At 40.1% G+C, this 15,948-nt stretch overlaps 1 protein-coding gene across 2 annotated transcripts; it reads right to left on the bottom strand.

Annotated features, from left to right (window-relative positions):
• Positions 1-4,634: 4,634 nt before the first annotated feature.
• Positions 4,635-15,245, bottom strand: snupn (snurportin 1). 2 transcript variants are annotated; one of them, XM_031752831.2, is made up of 9 exons: positions 15,133-15,245; positions 13,471-13,635; positions 12,541-12,724; positions 12,041-12,145; positions 7,988-8,084; positions 6,508-6,605; positions 6,247-6,324; positions 5,691-5,771; positions 4,635-5,598 (listed from the first exon to the last, which is right to left on the bottom strand). In XM_031752831.2, the coding sequence occupies exons 2-9, from the start codon at positions 13,626-13,628 to the stop codon at positions 5,278-5,280; spliced, it is 1,122 nt and encodes a 373-aa protein (XP_031608691.2). In that variant the 5' UTR covers positions 13,629-13,635; positions 15,133-15,245; the 3' UTR covers positions 4,635-5,277. The 2 variants fall into 2 exon arrangements, with proteins under 2 accessions (XP_031608691.2, XP_039471746.1); XM_039615812.1 differs by lacking the exon at positions 15,133-15,245 and adding an exon at positions 14,253-14,390.
• Positions 15,246-15,948: the final 703 nt, after the last annotated feature.

The following is a 15,948-nucleotide window of genomic DNA, read 5'->3' as shown; positions in this document are numbered from 1 at the left end:
AAGCTTGTTAGAATTGTACTTACTTTATATACCTTATAAATTCCTCATATTCCATGCATGTTTGCACATAATTCCATAAACTGCTCCACCTATTTCCCATTTTTCTTGCAAAATATAAAGAATTAAGGGGTGGCTCAAGACTTTTGCACAGTGCTGCAGCTAGTTTGTTTGTTGGACTCCAAGCTGTATTCCTGATTCAAGAACTTTAAATCCTATTAATGAAGGGTTAACATTCCTTTTATTCTTTCCGCCATTGAGCTGGCACTGTGACCTCAAACAGCCTTTTCTCGGTTAAAAACACAATTAATCCAATGAGCAACACCAGAATCACCATTATCCAGTAAGCACCATAGGTAGGACTAACTGCAGTGTCATGGTGTTTGTTGAGTTTGTCAAGCTGTGCATTGCAACTTTCTTAAAGGTACATGCAATCTGAAGCAGAATGTTATTGTAATTTTCAGCCACTGTAATCTGCATTCATAGTGTGCAGCTTTGTGCACATTTTTCATCAGCTTTGAGTCTACATCACAGCTGCACTCCCCAAACCAGCAATTCACATTATTAATGCATTACATAAAGTGGGAAGACACAAATAATAATATGAGCAGGCCCATCCATAATAGTTGGTTGCACTTATAGCAGTTTAATTAGTCAAACTTTCAACTCTTGCTTCCTTCTTGCTACATTATAATCTAGTAGAGTTTACAGGAAATGCATGACATCATAAGAATGAGAAAATACCCAACAGCACGATAAAGTCACTGTAACATGAGCCACAGACACAATACAGGTCTCCCTTGGAATATTATGGGCTGCTCATATAGTTCAGCAGGGAGGTTATTTCGAGCGCAGCCAGGAGATTGCATATACCACAAAGCTATTGAAGGCCATCATTTCACGCCTTTGGGTGTTTTAATGAGACTGCAAAGGTAAAATGATGCAAAACAAAGTGAGAGGCTGTGCTTATCTCAACATAGGTAGATAGAGAAGGAAGGGAAGATGGCAGAGTGTTTGTCAACGTGCTTCTGTAGGCCATCAAATATAGGAACACTGGAAGGCACGATTATTCCCCCCACAATAAGCAAACTTTAAATATTGAAGCGTGAGAAAGTCTTGCTTGAAAACCAAAGGGAAAAGGGAGTGGACAACAATAGACTTCCTGTGAAACCAGCTGACATCATCCTTTGGGAAAATGTGATTGGTAAACCTTTAGCCCTTCCCCCTAATAGTGTCAGTCTGACTAAAAAAACTAAAAAAAGGACGCAGTAAACCTGTGAGAAATAAAGATTTCAAGAGTTGATAAACACATCAATAAAAGCTAGAGAGGAAGATGAGGTTCTCTACAGTTGTTGCCAAAAAAAAAATCAGTTCGCTACAAGATTGAAGTTGTTTTACATAATGCGGGTTAATGACAAGAGCCACTTCAGGCTTTATACATCAAGTCTAAAATGGGTGCTAAATGCATTTCGCAAACACACAAACACACTTAGCCAAACTCTGTGAACCCAGTGCTGCATGAAGCTGTATGATCTTAGTGCTGTACGTAAGAACTGAGGAGATTTAATGACCTGAACAGCAGTTTACACTTTTTTATTAACGTAGCACACAGATGAAGTTTGCTCTCACTGATATTACTCTCAGACGTGCACAGAGAGAGAGAGATGTGCAGAAGAAACACAAATCTGCTTCACTCCTTAAACGTCTTGTAACAAGGTTTTTGTAAAGATCAGAGCATCTGTGTCTGTGTGTGTGTGGAGGGGGGGAGACTGACAGCACTATGAAAAATGTATCTGTGAATTGGCAGGTGCTCGGTTCCTGGAAAGTACTGCTGAGTCATATCGGAATTCTTGCAGTAACCGCACATCTCGCTTTGCTCTGTTTGACATGTCTCTCAGTACAGAGGTGAAAGAGGAAGTATCCGACTGTACTCGATGAACTGCATTTGTCAATTTGCTCTGGATTACACAAGGCGTATTCTTTAGATTTTTGCAGAAACCTTTAACCGCAAATGCAAGAAAACTGGGAAACGTTGCTTCTTGTTGTTTTTCCGAATTATGCTTCGTTAAAGAAAAAAAAAATTAACTGAATCATCATCACAAACCACATCATGCTTTCCAGGACTTATCGTGTGTAAATGTGGTATGCTGAACTTCTTTCAGCTGCATTGTACACTTTGTGATCTACGTTTCCCAGAATCAGTCTACCCCACAGAAGTGTTGAAACGTGTTATTTTCACCTGTCAATGTTCCACGTAGGTGGCGAGAACAATAGTGATACCGCTGTAAGAGCAAGACAAGGAGAAAATTATGTTCTTTTTCCAGGTATAGAAAATGTGAGTGTTGATACAAATACACGACAGTTATGCTGGTCTATGGAGGCATCGAGGGGTGGATATAAAAGTGCCATTTTTATAAGACAATTCAAAAAACAAAACTATAACATGCTGTTTTTTAAAAAAAAGATTAGCACGCCCTGTTTCAGAGTCTATTTTTGCTACCAAAGTTTTATGCCCCAGTATCCTGTCCCCCCTCCAGTTTAACACTCACTTCACTATCACGCATTATCTCTCCTGTTATTTGGGTCAACCCACATCACTATGCCAATACAGAGCTGGAGGACATCTTTTTCAGGTTATGTTTTTCAGGCTGGGGAACACAGGATGGTAGAACTTTTGGAACATCTTTAGTAACACAGGACCGAAAAATAATAGCTGGGGCGCAAAGAACTCTGGGTAGAAACATATGGCACAGGACCATTTTTCATGTCTCACTGTTGCATCAGGAAGGGCATCCAATGAAAAACTTGGCCAAAATAAAAAATGAAGAGATTTTTGGAGCCTTGAGTCCTGTTTACAATTGACATATAATTAAGAGCATTTGATAAAAAGAACATCAAACCAAGAGTCAAGCATAGTAGTGGTAGTGTGATGATTTGGGTCTGCTTTGCTGCTTCAGGACCTGGATGACTTGCCAGGTTATCTTTGTCTAATATTAACATTTCTTTGATGATCCGAAACATGTAAGTGTGACAAATATGGAAAAAAAAAGAAAGTGGGAAGTGAGGCAAATTGATTTTTCACAGCACTGAACGTGAGGCTGGACACTAACGGCCGGGTTGAGAGATCGAGTTGAAAAGGACGTGCAAGAAGGCTAGGGTAGTTTAAGGACAGAAACGGAAATTTGCTAACAAGTGAAGTTACCTTGTTGGGAAGATGGAGTACTTTGAGGAACTGATAAATGTAGAAAATGAGAGTGTGAGAAAGACGGATGGAGGACAGTTAGTAGATCATGAAGTGTAGAGGATTAGTGAATGAAAACGTGAGGGCAGCTACAAAGAGGATGAAGTGGTGAAGTGAAGACATGAGGAAGAGAGTGCAGGCAGGATGTGGTGGGCGTAGACGAGTGTCAGGGGTGATTTTTGACAGAAGGATACAGTGAAAGGAAAGGTCTACACAGGGGTAACGAAACTTGTTATGATGTGCGGTTTGGACACAAAGTGACAAAAAAAACCCAAGAAAAAAACAGAAGGCCGAGCTGGAAGTGGCAGAGTTGAAGAGTTGACCACAGAGACGATTCATGTATGTAGTAAAGGAGGACATGCAGAGGGTTGGTGTGTCAGAAAAGGAGGTTGGAGATAGGGGGAGATCTGCTGTGGCAACGTCTAAAGGAAGCAGCCAAAAAAAGATGAAATAACAATAGAGTTTACATTTTTGTTTAAACATTTTACCCAAAATATGAACATTAATGTAGGCCTATAGTAACAGTCAGCAGAACGGCTGTGTGTTTCGAAACCACAAACTGGAGATTGTTACAGTCTATGAAAAATTATCTGCCCATCAAGGCATCGTAGCAGTATTTCATGGGCCAAGTCTTTTTTTTTGCTGGTGGAAACAGAGAAAAGGTCACGGCATTACTAAAGTATACATGCCCCACCCTCTCTGAATCATGACTGTGGATGACTACTAATTAAGCAACCTTAAATTTAATTTACAGAGAAATTCTAGACAAATAATTGAAAACAGAATCGAGGTACTTAAAAAAAATAAAACTATGGAAGCAAAGGGTGAAAGGTATTGTTTCTTAGAAAGACACTATCAACATCAGACAGCCTAGATGTGGTAACCTCAGGCAGTCTGTGGCGTGCCTGCTCAGAGGATGTGCTGGCACAGGTTACTGAAACATAACCCCAACAGACACTTTCACGTCTTTTCCTGTTGACAGTTTCCGCCCTCCTCTTCACGGTTACGCAAATGGCTCAGTAAGCCAAATGTGGCTCAGTTCACAGGAGAAGAGATGCTCATGAATACTGCTGAGTGCTCTCTCAGTATTACGAGTCATACACTGGAACATCACCTACTCAACACATATACTGACAGAGCAATCAAGTCTGAACTGTCTGCCTAGGGCTTTTAAACACAACACATTTTATGTGTCCGCATTAACATGTATGTATATTTCTTAAGGTTATCAATGATGCCAGCTTTTCAGTGAAGGACTTATATTACAATGAAATATGTCATGTTTAACTTGCACTAATATTTTTGACAAAATGTCTCAAATCAAACTGATTTAGTCTTTTAACAAAACTGCAAAAATCCAGCAGTCTGTGGTAACAAAGTGAATAGCAAAGCAAAGGCAGATAAAAAACATTTATTTAGAATACACACAGTTTAAAACATTTCCTAAGCAATTTCAAATTCAACATTACATTGTAAAAACCCATGTCCCTGTTGCTGATAAGCACTAACTAACAGGATGTGACCAGTCAGCATTACCGCGCCTTCCAAATTGCTGAGTGTTCATTCTGCAGACTCTGTAGCGTTTGCTCAGCTAATGAGCGCACTGCTCCAAAAATTTCTGCAATAAACCTGCATACCCTGACAACTGTAAGGATGAGATGTTTCTTTTGCAAGACCCTGCTCATGTGAAAAAAAGGGCAGAGCACAACATTCACTGTGCTGCACTTTGGCCATTTATGCCAACACGTCTCTAATTCTATTCTTATTGCAGCTGCAGACGTATGTTAGGAATATGCATGTGGTGAAATACTGTGTGAGGCAAGTCTTTTCAAGCAGGTACAGCCTGTAAGTGTCAGAATGTATTTTTTACAGCACAGGTCCAGTAATCTGCACTCTGAGGACGTCCAGAGCAGTGCCGGATTAAAATTAGCCATGCTTTGCAATTGGTCAGATCTGCAGAACCATTCAGAAGACATTCTAAAGAACCATATATGGGCTTTCACCACCATTCAGAATTTGCATCTCGTTAAGCCTCCCACTCAGATCTCCATATATGCTTCTCGTATTGGCGTCTGTTTCAAAGAGTTCAGAGTGTCCTCACTGCCCTGGTCTGGAGTAGACAGGTACTCTAACTCATAACCTCCGCTTCTGTTGGCTGGGCGGACTTCGCTTGATGTTTTCTTATGTTCCAGGATCTGCTGTAGCTGATGGCTGGCATATTCCGGCTTCTTGGTGAGAGGTCCTGCAGGAACTTCTATACCCAGGATGTCAGTGACCATGTAAGGGCGAAGCCAGCCGACCAGAGGGGTGCTGCCAGGGGTGTAGTGGGTCTGCCGATGGTAGAAGAGGAGACCATCCACCTGCAACCGGAAAACCAGAATTAAGGCAAACATGAAACACTGTTTGCATTTAAAGAATAACTGGAGATAAATGATTCACAGTTTGCTCTTACACTGAAGCTGTACTCTGCTGCCAGGGCTGCCTTTATTGATTCTGCTGTGCAGTCTGTGCTCTGGAGCCCCACAAACCGGAACTGTGGGACCAAACAAAATCAGAGAACCACAAAACACAATTTGCCTTCTTGTCACATGTGAGAATTTGCCTTCCAGTGACGAATCTACTCAATAAGCACTGAACCTGATTTAGCACAGATTTGGCAGTACCACACAAACACTTAAGAACGAATAGGTGGACCTTGAACTCCAAGCTCTCTCAGGCTTCCACAAACATCCATAACCTTAAAGATGTGTCACTTTAGGGCGCAATTAATACAGAAATTGGGGGACTGATTTTCTTTTTTCTCCTCGGCCTGAGGAGTTCCGCGTTTAAGTTTGGGATTTTATTCAAACCATGTGTGGAAATAATCAGCAGGGCACAACAAACACAATGCAGACAATGTGTGACTGTGTAAACACGTTGCAGTGTCCCAATTAACAAACAATAAACTTGTACTTTAAAAAAATGGAGGCACAAAGAAAAAGGTTTTGATTTGTGGTGCTGGTACACACAGGGTTGCGTTTGGTGATCTCCGATAGGCTGTCGGTCTCCTGGACTTTGGACTGGAGCCAAAAGAAACGGAACTCGGTCTGTTGATGAGAAACCAAGCAGTGAAAACAAAAAACTGCTTTTCACCTTCTGAGCCAATGAACTGGACAACATGGCAACACAAAAAAAAACCCAACATAAGGCACATCTGTGTCCCAGACTCTGCTACTTATGCAATTAGACAAGCATTCCTGGATTGCTGCAAGATTAGAAGACAGTCTTACTGGGCAGTCGTAGACCGGGTGGCCTCTCCAGCACATGACGTCCAGAATGTAGTAAGTTCTGTCCACCTCGCTGTAAATGCAGTCCAAGATTGTGTAGTCTGCGTGCAGCACATTAAAAAAAGAAGATTTAAACTCTTATTACAACTTCATTCTCAATGAATAAAATCAAATAAGAATGTATAACTTCATATTACAAAGGACCAGATATTCACTGCTGTGAAAAAGTAGTTACTCTATTCTTGATTTCTTGTTGTTTTTCTTTTGCATATTTGACACACTTACATGCTTCAGATCATCAAACAAAAAGTAATATCAGATACAGATAACCTGAATAAATACAAAATGCAGCTTTTAAATAATGATTTCATTTATTAAGGGATTTAAGTTATCCAACCTACCTGACCATCTGTGACCCAGTAATTACTCCCTAATCCTAACAGCTTATGCAACAACTGCAGCCAACTGTTTGCGATAACTCATAATAATAATTTTGTCTCACTCTTCTTTGCCAAAATTGTTTTAATTCAGTCACATTGGGGGTTTTTGAGCATGAATGGTCCATTAAAGTCATGCAAAATCCATTCCAGACTTTGACTAGGTCACTCCAAAACCTTCATTTAGTTTGTTATTTAGCCAGTCAAAAATGGACTTGCTGGTGTATGGATCATTGTACAGCTGCATAATCCAACGATTTTTTAGACTCCACTAATTACAGCAAGTCGTTCAGGTCCTGAAGCAGCAAAGCAGCCCCAGAAGATCACACTACCACCACCATGTTTGTGTGTTGGTCTGATGTTCTCTTTATGAAATCCAGTGTTAGTTCTACACCAGATGTAACAGGACTCAAACCTTCAAAAAAGTTCAACTTTTATTCTGTCAGCCCACTGAATATTTTCCCAAAAGTCTTGGGGGATCACAAAGCTGTTTTGGTCAGCAGTGGATTTCTCCTTTGAACTGTTTGCTCGGGCTCTTTGTTACTGCTTTGTCAGGTTTTTAAACTTGTCTCTTTTCTGTAAATGCCCCCCTTGAAATCAGGTTTTCTCAGTAATTTCCGCTTTGGTAGTTTTAATCTGAGTAAAAATCTCTTCACAAGAAATGCAGTGCTGCCTAAACTAACGGAAATATTTGAAACTCACATTCCATAGTTTTCTTTTCTTAAATGATAATATCATCTAATCAAATGGAAATCGTCTGCACTTGTACTTCATACACAAAACTCCAGCCAGTCAACTACTTGCCTAATTCCATGTAGTGAGCTGTACCGATTGTCCCACTAATATAGGTGGAGTTGAAAAGGATGTGAAAAAGCTTTGTGATTATCACATAAAAAAAAAGCCTGGAAGCTGTTTCGATGTGGCTGAAATGAAATAAACTCACAGGTGAATGGGAGAACCTGCTGTTTGCGGAGCACTTCCTCGTGTTGTTAAAATGCCTAAGTGGCCCATTATAGAGATCCAAATACACAGTCGGGCCCACCTACCTTTTCCCATAGCAGAGTTGTGTCTGTTCCCACCAGGCAGCAGGGAGGGGAAACGGTTCACACAATAGCCACTTTTGGTGTACGCTGCAGTGGAACCCTTTAGAAGAAAACCAGAAACAATACAGGAGGGAAGAAACCACTGTTATCATTTCATTTGCATGTCTCCACAATTCTGTCAATGTGAGCATTAAAGAGCAGGAGTTAAACATTGTTAAAGACGTTTCTATGTTCAACTGTTAAAAGGGAGAAAAATAACTAGCATGTATTTTCCTACTATGCTTCTCCTTATTTTCTCCATACATCAAAGGCAGCTATCAGACAAGTGCAGTGCATTTAGAGCTCCGCAGGTCAGCTCATAGGAGATAATAATTTATATTCACTGGCCACTTTATTAGGTATACATTGAGCACAGCTACACTGCTTCAATCTGATTGGAAGGGAACAATGGCTCAAATTATGACTCGCTACAACCAAAATATGCAGAAGAGCATCTCTTTCGGTCAGCATGACGTTGAGCCTTGAAGCAGAAGGGCTACAGCAGCAGAAGAAGTGTGATGAATCTCAATTTGTGCTGTCACATTCAGTCGATGGTGTAAACACGAAAGCACAGATCCATCCTGCCTTGTATCAAGGGCTCAGGCTGCTGATGGTGGTGTAATAGTGTGGGGGATATTTGTGGCATCCGAGCATTGTTTGAGACACCACAGCTGACCCGAGGATTGCTGCTGACCCTTTATAACTACAGTGTAAAAGCAGGTCTGACGGCAGTAGCAAGGTGACGTAAAAAAGCAGCGAGTGTATCATCAAATGAGGCAAAGCTCTTCACATAAGTGTAGCAAGAACTTTTATGACCCATGTTGTCAGTTTTTAATTGTAATGTAGTTGTAATCAGTCATTTAACACACAGAGAAGTAATCATATAGAGAAGGAGCTCAGTTTTCACAGCACAGTTTCACCAACAGTATGAGGACCACAGTCTTAATCAAGCGTGAATGCTTAGTCTCATTCACCCTTCCTCAGGACATGGAAAACATGTTCATCTTAATCTGGCAATCTTGTTTTTTGTTTGTTTTTGGTGCTGATTCAGGGAATTCATTGACAGCGAGCTCGAGCCGTGATATAATGAACAAGGAACCAGATTACTGTAGATGCACAGTCATTATGATTTTCTCCATGGTTGCATCAGAGGGTGTGTGGTTTCAGTAACACTAGTACAACACTAGCTTCTGGGGGCAGTAAGAGAGAAAATGGGGGCAGTTCAGTTTCCTTGACATGACAACAATTTCAAGGAATCTTATCCAAGCATTTTACAGCCTTGCCATTACTCATGAACATCAGCATCATCAGGTAAATTGCATATTTAAGGCTAAATTACATAAACAGCTAAGGAAAAAAAACCCAAGTGCACTTTTTCACAAGAGGCTACGATAGCTGCTTTCACTTCCCTAAATTGATGTCTTGGTGACGATATTGAAATTTCTACAGAGGATATAAGATCTTAAAGGGTTTGTCTGCGGTTGGGTTTTTGACTTTCTTGTTTCTCATGAATCAACAGAAGTCGTCCTGGGGATCACCGCTCCCCCTGCCTCCACGCAACTTGACTCCAATTTCACTCGTCGATTTGGAGTTTTGTCACAACACAGTTCATTCTCAGAACACCTTCTATTCGACATACTTTTCCTCACTGCTGGTTAATGAACTGCATCTTATTTCAGATGATGATCTTTGCAAAACAAAATAATAAAGATGAAACAGTTAGTGTGCTGTAATCACGCTCCTGATTTTTTTCTTTTGTTTAAAATCCTTAGTTGGTACAGCAGTGCACTCCTGCTCCCTCTTTAAAGCTCAAACTCACTATTTATTTGAGCTCTGACCAAATCACGCTGGTCATCAACAATACTCATCTAAAGGAAGAAAGAGGTGTAAAAAGGCATCCACAGGTGAACCTGCAACCTGCACTGCTCCTTTTTAGGGTTAAAAAGGCACATTTTAAAGTTCAGTTACCAAGTTTTCTAAACTTAATGAGCAATGGTTTTAATGTATATTGGTGATCTCAATATACACCACACTAATATTGTTTATGATTTCTGCTCTCCTTCTCCCATAATTTACAGCCTTGGTACAGCCAGGATTATATGCACAGCAGTAGAAGAACACAAGGGACAGAAAGAAAAAATCTAATATTTGGATTTTAAACATGCATATCAGGTATTTTATCTCCTCTGTGCCTCTGAAGCTCCTGCTTTCAAACTCGCCCTGCTTTTTTGTTGTTGGCAATAAGGATTGGACTTGATAAGAACTCAGTGATTCCAATTCTCTTATCGCTTCTCATTGGCTCTGTTTTGGCAGTCCCCACCATCGGTAAGCAGCAATAAAGAAATTACATTCATTCAAGTTAATTGCATACTGTGGGTCAAATGTTTGTGCATGTTTGTTAAAGGTATTTCCTCTCTTTGGTGTGATCAGTGTTCGAGTCATTGCTCAAAAAAGTCATCATTAAACATATAACACAGAACGCCTTTCTTAAAAGTAATCCAGTACATTATTTAATTACTCCCAGGAAAAAGTAATTTATTATACTGCAGGTTGCATTACTTTCATGCTACTCTGTAAAATAGCTGAAACACCGTTTCATGATCACTATTTAACAATATAAACCTGAGGCTACAACCACACACACCAACACAAATCCTTAATGAGGACACATCTTTAAGATCTTTGTCTTAGTAGAATACAAAGCTGACCACACAGAGCAAAGATGAAAACCAGAAGAAAAAAGCCATCGCTACAGTGATTCTGCTTTAGAAAGGGGAACAGGTAGCAAGGGAGGCTGCAGCCTGACTGCTCCTCTGCTCGTTACCTGTTGAAGTTCAGGGTCTGGCTGCTGGGGTCGGCATTCACTCAGCTTTCACTCTGGGTTCTTGGCTAGCTTAGCGTTAGCATGCTGTCTGTGCAGATGCTTGCAAAGAACCGAAGTTGTGTAAGCAGCATAATGCAGTTGTTTCTATCCTTGGTGCAGTTTGCACTTTATCATTTATCTTGTCCTTTTGTGCAATAAAAATAATATGTCTATATCCATGCCATGGACTGCGTTGCTATTTCCCTCCTCTGACACATGAACTGAAATCAGCTGTGAGTCCAAGAACTGATAAGCAGGATCGATATGCAGACAAACAATTCCAAGGAATTGGACTACTGGGAAGGGGTTCTACAAGAATTGGTTCTCGATTCCCATCCCTAGTTGGCAAGTTAAATGAATGGCAATGCAAACACAACACAGTCAGCTCAACTTGCAAATTGGGTGATGATGGATGGATGACTTCAGGTGCTGATGACCTACTTGAGCTCAAAATCAGCATGCTGCCACAAGTTTAAAGAGGAAACCCGCCAAAAAACGCTCAAGAAGATCCCTTCTGATTATTTTGTAGGTATTTTTCAGCTTTTAAACCAAATTCTTCGCTTTATTTTCGCACTTTCTAAATGGAGAAAAGTAGTATAAGCATGACACACATTAAAAACCTCCGTGTTGCTTTTTTTTAATCATTTCTGGAGCACACAGTCATCTTTCTAATTTAATCTACTGATTCTAATCTACTGACTGTGACTCTTTATCGCAGCTCGAGGAAAATTCTCTCAAACTGTTTGCCCACATTATTAAGATATTGGGCAGCGTAGCTCTGACAAGGTGGCTCATTTCAAACACAGACACAATCCACATCGTGCTCTGCAATACCAGGAAGGCAGCGTTGAAATAAAAAGCAACAGATGCAAAGTACAACAATCCTCTCCAAACACACTCACTTTAGCACTGCACTCAAACTGCAGGAAATACTGACTGCTGTTTTTCAAAGACTGATACGACTTTTGATCAGGACTGGAAGATGACAATCTGATGATTCAAAAATTCAGAAATCAGTAAGCCTTCTGTTTCAGTCATCGCTGTGAATAGTGACTACAAAAAAGGAATTTTTAAAGAGATGCCTTTAAAGTTAGATTCTGAAATTCAGAAACAAGCATCAACATGGAGGCAAAGAAAAGAAGAGCAGCTCCTACCTTAGAGGCAACAATCAGAGATCTTTTGCCCACAGGACAGACCACCATCAGCCAATCAGTGTCCAGCTCTGATGGGACATCCACTAGCCACTCTGATAGCATGAGCTGAGGAGGAAAAGGGACATATCACCTTCATCAAAACTTTATTTAAGCCTACAAGAATGACAATGAAAATGAACACAACAGTGTGAGTTATTACAGAGTTTCATGTTTGGTGACCAGGAGCCCCACTTTATAACAGACTGTCATGCCACATTTTAGCTAGCTTTAGTATTCAGAAGTTAGTACACCAAAAAAGACACTTTTCTTTCAGACTCGGAAATAAAAACTTTCCCACACAAACAAGCTCTTTGTTCCATGCTTTGTTTGTTGGGATCTGGCTGCTCTATTCTCCAGACCGGAGGTGTAACTTTAGGACTCAAGCGCCCTCTGCTGCAAAAGACAGGAATACAACAAAACTTCACACAGAATGGGAGCATGTCCATGCATCAAACACTGACCTGGTTTGCATAATGTTTTGGCAGCTTCCTCCTCTCGATCTCCATCTCCTCCTCTTCTGTGTTGCCATCCTGTGCTTGTTCTCCCTCCTCCTGTTTCTCCATATCTTCCTCCCCATCACTGTCTGCCCCCGTCCAATCCCCATCAGCCAGACGCCGTGCATGGTTGACATAGTTTAACCTTTTACTAAAATAAGAAATGGAAAAAGAGTCACTGAGATGCTTTTGCATGGCGCAGTGTAAACATATAGTGTTTTACACCTGTTTTAGCTGATCTCCACTGGTTGCCAGTGAGGATTTGAACTGAGTTCAAGAAAAGCCGTTCATGGTTTGGCTCTTTCCTACATCTCTGACCTCTTACAACCCTATTCAGCTTCCAGGTCCCTCCGGTGAGCTGATCAGATACTTGGAAGTGTCCCACGCTTAACATTTACCAAAACAAGCTTTATAAATAAATCTGAGTTGAGTTGGGGCTGTGGCGGTATGGGGGATAATTGTTGACACGCTCCTTCCCCCTTAGCGCCAACTGATGTATGTAAGACGCCACAGCTTGCCTGAATGTTCTTGATGAATATGTTCATCCCTTTATGACCACAGTTTACTCATTTTCTGATGACACAGTGCAAGGTAACACATCATGTCATAAAGAATCATCTCAAACTGGTTTCTTGAACATGACGAGTTCACTGTACTCAAATGACCTTCACAGTGGTGAAGAGGATTCGTCTCCTGGACAAAGCTGACAAATCTGGAGCAACTGTGTGACACAATCATGTTGGTGTAGAGCAAAATCTCTGAGGACTGTTTGCAGTACCTTGTTGAATCTGGGCCATGAGGAATTAAAGCAGTTCGGAATATCAAAGAGGGTCCAGGAAATATGTACCTAATAAACAGGTAAGACTGTAGATGCTAAATAATGAGCTGGATGATTACCTTTTTTGCCAATCAAGAAAACGCTGCCGTCGCTCACTCTGCTCCAGCACACTGTACTTGCTTTTGTACTGGGCCAGCCGAGGGTGGGGGCAGGCTGTACTGTTGGGCTCCTTGGACACAGCAAAGCTGGCCGAGAGGGCTTGGGTCAGGTCATCCATGGGGGCACTGAAAATCAACACACCAGTACTTATTTTATATTATAAGGAAGAGCGGTTAACAGATTTGAAAATTAAGACTACAGACAACCCAGTGGCTTATCTGTTTCTGTGTGCTAGAGCTCTTGTACAGGTTAGCTTGAAAGATTAACAATATGTACTTAAAGGTAGTCATTATACTCTAATGCTCAGTGTTTGCTGAGATGCACCAGTGTTTATGTGCTTTTAATTTACTGCAGATATCTTCTGACAGTTTGGTTGCGCATTTAAATTGAAGCCATATTGAATGATTCAGGCCTATCAGCATGTGTTCAAAGATAGTGTGATAAAGAGCGGAAAGAGTTTCGATGTCTTGATTTCCCTTGAAAAAGGGACACATCTACCTATCACTGAATGCTCATTTCAATTACGATGTTGGATTGTAGCAAGTTATTAAAACTATATGAAATAATATGACTAGTGTCCCACTTTCTATTTGTGGTCACGGTTGTTTTGCCCTTTGGCACATTATTTGGCCTCAACATAAAAGTAAAGTTAAATTAAAACATTTTTCTACAGCACCTTTCAAGGCAAATATCAAAAAGTGCTTCATAACAAAATGCCAAAAATATAAAAACATAAAGTTACCCATAAGCAAGTTTGGAAAGACGACTTTGTAGCTGCTTTTTAAAAATATCACCAGACCACAGATCTCAGTCCAACTCCCCACCACGCAGTGGCAGATTTAGTTGACTTCACACATAACACTTTATATTTTTAACGTATTTATAATTAAAGTTTGAGGATTTCGTTTCCAAATTAAACTCTTATTTTTCCAAAGCCCATGAGTAATCGTTTTACATATTCATGATCTTAATAATGACGCGACTACTTGTGAATACTTCTTCATAATCTGTACGTCCTTAATAATTAATCAGCCAATTTCTACAAATTAAGTATGTCATGGCCGAATATTTGATCTTCATAAACCAGCTTTAGTAGCAATCTTAACATCCAGTCCAATTTGCCCCCCACGATCAACGAGAGCTTAGGTTCATCCTGTATGTACTCTAAATCAAATATAGTCTATAAAAAGTGCGGGTACAAGCGACTTTGGTTGTACAGTTACACACTCAACTAGGGCAAACATGTGCTGATTGACGGGATATTTTTTTTTTGTTTTAAGCTTAACATTGCACAAGTAATACCAGTATAATATCAGTACCAAACTCCCTGGTCTAGTGGGGCATCTATCTAGATTGTACTTCGCGGAAAAAGCCCAGAAAAGCCTCCTATTACGGACTACTACAACTGGCCAGTCACATAGCTTAGCTGCTAGCATTGCATCGCGCTAAAGCTGCTAGCATGCTGTGGTTGCTAACTATGCTAGCAGTTAGGAACTCTGACCCTAGCGCGTTTTGCAACAAAAACGTGCTTTCGTACAAACTATACACAAACACTGGACTCAAACGCTATGCAGTAAACTTTATGAGATGTTAGTTTTCACAAAGCTAGCGTAAACAGATACCTTGGACATTCAGGGAGGATGCTGCCGAAACGTCACGCTGTCATCATTTTTGCCGGGTGGCGAATTTCAGTTGGCCGACAAAAAAGCTCAACCTAACCCGGAGTTTGTTTTTTCACACGATAGAAATGATATCGGTAACCTATGTGGAACTATTACAAAAAACAAAAAACAAAACACTCTCAAAGTTATACTAGCAAGTTTGACGGTGTTAAACGTGTTAAACAAATAAAGTAGGGTAAAAACAACAACGTTTAAATGTAAGGGAGTTAAAAAGTATAAAGGAGGCCACATAAACATGTACTGTATATAAATTCAGTTTAAATGCAGCACTTAAATGAGACTATTACGGCTACATTGTTGCTCGGTTGGATAGTCTAACACCTCATGTCTAAGAATTTGTTGAAGCTTTGAAATATATACCATATCAGCGTTATTGTGGTAGCCAATAGGAAGTATGTTTCCTAAATTATAAAGACTATATTTAATAGTAGTAAGCATCATTGCAATAACAATGATACACTAAATCGTAATTATCGCCAATATTAAGCTTAACTATAGTGTAAAGTATAATTTATTATTCTTTTTTTATACTTTTTAAAATTTAAGTTGGCTTTCTGAGTTCATAGTTTTTTTTCCAGTCGGTTTTCATTATTTTCAGAAACCTGGTATTTATTTTCATTATTAAGAAAAAATATACAAGAATGCTCGGAAACAAAACAAAAAACCCAAAACAAACAAACAAACTAAGCTCGAAAATACGAAACTATAATATGCCTGGTAACCCATGACATAAATTGTGCTTGGATGTTGTAATCT

Source organism: Oreochromis aureus, linkage group 7 (genome assembly GCF_013358895.1).
Source record: "Oreochromis aureus strain Israel breed Guangdong linkage group 7, ZZ_aureus, whole genome shotgun sequence".
NCBI classification, from domain to species: Eukaryota; Metazoa; Chordata; class Actinopteri; order Cichliformes; family Cichlidae; genus Oreochromis; species Oreochromis aureus.
Note: the sequence above shows the minus strand (reverse complement) of the source record. Positions and strands in the feature narration are given on the sequence as shown.